The sequence below is a fragment of the Frankliniella occidentalis genome, unplaced genomic scaffold (assembly GCF_000697945.3).
Source record: "Frankliniella occidentalis isolate FOCC.00 unplaced genomic scaffold, Focc_3.1 Scaffold156, whole genome shotgun sequence".
In the NCBI taxonomy this organism is placed as follows: domain Eukaryota; kingdom Metazoa; phylum Arthropoda; class Insecta; order Thysanoptera; family Thripidae; genus Frankliniella; species Frankliniella occidentalis.
This window is the reverse complement of record NW_026267282.1, coordinates 711,326-714,195: the sequence shown is the minus strand read 5'-3', so window position 1 is coordinate 714,195 and position 2,870 is coordinate 711,326. Positions and strand designations below refer to the sequence as shown.

The 2,870-nt window shown below is 53.5% G+C and overlaps 2 protein-coding genes across 6 annotated transcripts in view; both read right to left on the bottom strand.

The window, feature by feature from the left end:
- LOC113204101 (UDP-glycosyltransferase UGT5-like) overlaps window positions 1-2,864 on the bottom strand; it is an 18,495-nt gene extending 15,631 nt beyond the window's left edge. The window contains exons 1-2 of one of the 2 annotated variants that reach the window (XM_052271271.1): window positions 2,513-2,863; window positions 2,315-2,459 (exon numbers count right to left, since the gene is read on the bottom strand). In XM_052271271.1, the coding sequence (XP_052127231.1) occupies window positions 2,315-2,386 (72 nt within the window). In that variant the 5' untranslated portion in view covers window positions 2,387-2,459; window positions 2,513-2,863. Of the gene's footprint in view, window positions 1-2,314 lie in introns of both variants that reach the window. The other variant, XM_052271270.1, reaches the window with a different exon arrangement.
- The window catches only part of LOC113204108 (UDP-glycosyltransferase UGT5-like), a 34,393-nt gene that overhangs the window by 12,083 nt on the left and 19,440 nt on the right, over window positions 1-2,870 (bottom strand). The gene's annotated exons all lie outside the window — the stretch shown is intronic.

Sequence of the window (2,870 nt, the reverse complement as noted above, 5' to 3'; positions counted from 1 at the left end):
CTCGTGTGCCGGATGGGTTGCCTACCCACAGATCCGTGGGCGTTGCGCGAGCTTAGCCTTAGTCGAGTCGAGTGGGTAACAACTTATTAGTATGAAGAAGATCAGGAAAAACAAGCGACGACATAACAAGCCTTCAACTAATTTTCGGAAATAGTTGCAATGTTAGAGCAGACGATTTCCGAAACGCAATTGAAGGCATGTTATATTCTGGCTTGTTCTTCCTGATCTTCTTCACACCAATAAAATACCTCATTCGTACTAGTCCCATTAGTTACCCGCTTAAGTTAAGCGATTTTTGTTGATTTCGATTAATTCTTATTCTGATGATTCCCAGGCAGGTGCACAAATGATTCCCGGAGTTGTCGCCCCCTCGGCCTCAGTGTACGTGCACACTTCGCTTCTCACCTAGGGTTGGTAAGCATCTCCTTTATCTCGTTCACGAAGCGCTCCTTTGTGATTTCTGTGTACGGCATCCGGCGGCCCATGCCTATGCTGACGACTTTCTCGAGGTTCACGAACTGGTCGACAGCTACGGGCGTCCCGAGGACGGGCACGCCGTGGTATGAGGCCTCTTGCACACTCAGACCCCCGCAATGCGAGACGAAGAGGCGCAGGTTAGGATGGACTGGGGGAGATTCTCGGTGAAAATCATCATCATATTATGTACCCGAAAAATAAGAATAGAAGATTAATGTTATCATCATATCGCTATAAAAAATTCGTTTCCCATAACCCACCTACTTTTGTTACAACCTCACGTAATTGCATTCATTGCATACCTGGCCTGCCCTGTTTTACCTTCTAAAATTGTCATTGGAGGGTTCGCACCAAACTTAACGGTGCCCCCTGAGTTCTAACACTGAGCGTCTGTCACCAAGAGAACGCGAGAAAACTTTGGAGTTTGTTGGCCTAGCGGCTGTATTCCTTGCACTGTACCCCGCGCAGCACCGCCTCCACCCACATAGCTGCTTGTCGGGTTGATGAATCCACGAAGCACGGGCTTCGCAGGCGCTACCCTTAGCGTTGCCGTGCAGGAAAACATTCCGGTAAAGCCGAAATGCGGAAGCAAGCAGGGCACAACGATACGGAAGCCAACATGAGCGATTTCCGTTTTCTACTTCCCACCTCATTCTGATTTCGGAATCCTTATTGTAAGAGTATCTGACGATACCTACCTCTGACAACCACTAAAATTTTGAGACCCATACTCCAACCTTAAACTTATGCCGTGCGACTCACCGAGCAGGTCGTTCTGTGGCGCCCATGCCTCAACCCTCACGTTGGCGGCCACCGGCTGAGCAGCAACCGCGTCCGGCTCGATCTTCCACAGCACCCTGACGGGTGCCAGGGCTGCAAAGCTCTCTATCAGCGCCCGCTTCTTGACGAGATCAATATCCTTCCCCCTCATAATAGATCCGAACGACACGAATACGAAGCCGTCCTCCGCTTCATCCATCCACTTGCGCAGGTCCTGCAAACAGCGGTCAGCGTGGTTGTCAGAATTACGATCGGGGTAGGATTACTATTAAGCAGTGCTGGAATACTCGTCTACAAGTAAAGTGTGTGCGTGATGCCTGGCGGCTATCGAGTCCTTCACGCGCAACAGGTGTTGCTGCACCTGTGCAAGTGGACTCACCGCCGGGATCCTGCCCAGGTCGGCGGGTTTGACGTGCATGCCGCCGACGGGTATGAGGCTCTGCGGCAAGGGCCTGGCCGCCCCCAATACTGTGTTCTCGTTGACGAGGGCCACGTGCACGTGCTGCCTCAGTTGTTCCACCCTCGGAGCTTTGTCGCCGAAGAATCTCTTGATAATGCCGTCCTGCACGGGCCGCCGCCACCAGACCGTCAACTTGTACTGGGCGTGGAGAAAGAGGCTCCAGGTGCGCTGCCACAAGTTCATGGGGTGCGGGAAGGGCTTCATGGTGTGCGCGAGGATCGACGGCGCCTGCGGGTTGTACATCAGGTCGTCGATCCACGGTGAAACTGGGAAGGGAGACACGGCGAGCATGCCGGGATAGTTGAAGCGGTGGGCGAAGCCCAGCGTACAGTCTGACATGTAGTCAAAGATGATGAGGTCGAAGGCACCCTTAAAGGCCGGGTCAAGCAGACGCTGCATGGTCGGCGAGCCTAGGTCACGCTTGCAGTCTTCTTCTGACATGCTCTGAAGCATACTGATCTGCTTCACCACCGAGGCCGCGAACCAACGCCCCATGTCCTCTGGATCATCGAATACCCTGAAGGCCGTCTCGATGATAGTCGTGTTAAGGGTGGGTGGGTTCTCGCTGTGCTTGTGGATGTCGATGGAGGTAACGAGGTGGCCTCGTTTCGCGAGCTCCACCGTCAGCGCCGACATCCAGATGTGGTGGCTCATTGTGTCGATCGTCATGAGGGCGAGGATGCGCAGCGGCTCCCGAGCGTGGCTCGCCGCGGTCGTTTTGACCTCAGGTGCGGCCGAAGACACGCACTGCTTGAGCAGGAGCGGCATGATTAAGGCGATCACGAGGACCGCGACGCTCTGTCGCGCGGAGGCGCGGGCCGGCGAGGCGTGCTGCATCTCGGAAGCTGACGGCCTGACTGCTGGGCCAGCCACTTGACTTGTACTTTTGTTGGTCTTGGTGGGTAAAGATTACATGTGATTGCACTCCTTTTTCACTGTACTTTGGCGTTTCGTTGGCGATAAGAGAGTGAAACGCTATGACTTACCTGAGACCGAGGGGGCACCTCTGTGCCCAACTGTGGTAATCAGGTGAACACAGACTTGGTAATCACTGGTAATCCCTGGTAATCCTTAGCAATCCCTGGTAATTCACACACTCGTGAGTGTCCTTTTTAAGGACAAATTTGTTAATTGAGACATGTATTTTTGTGCA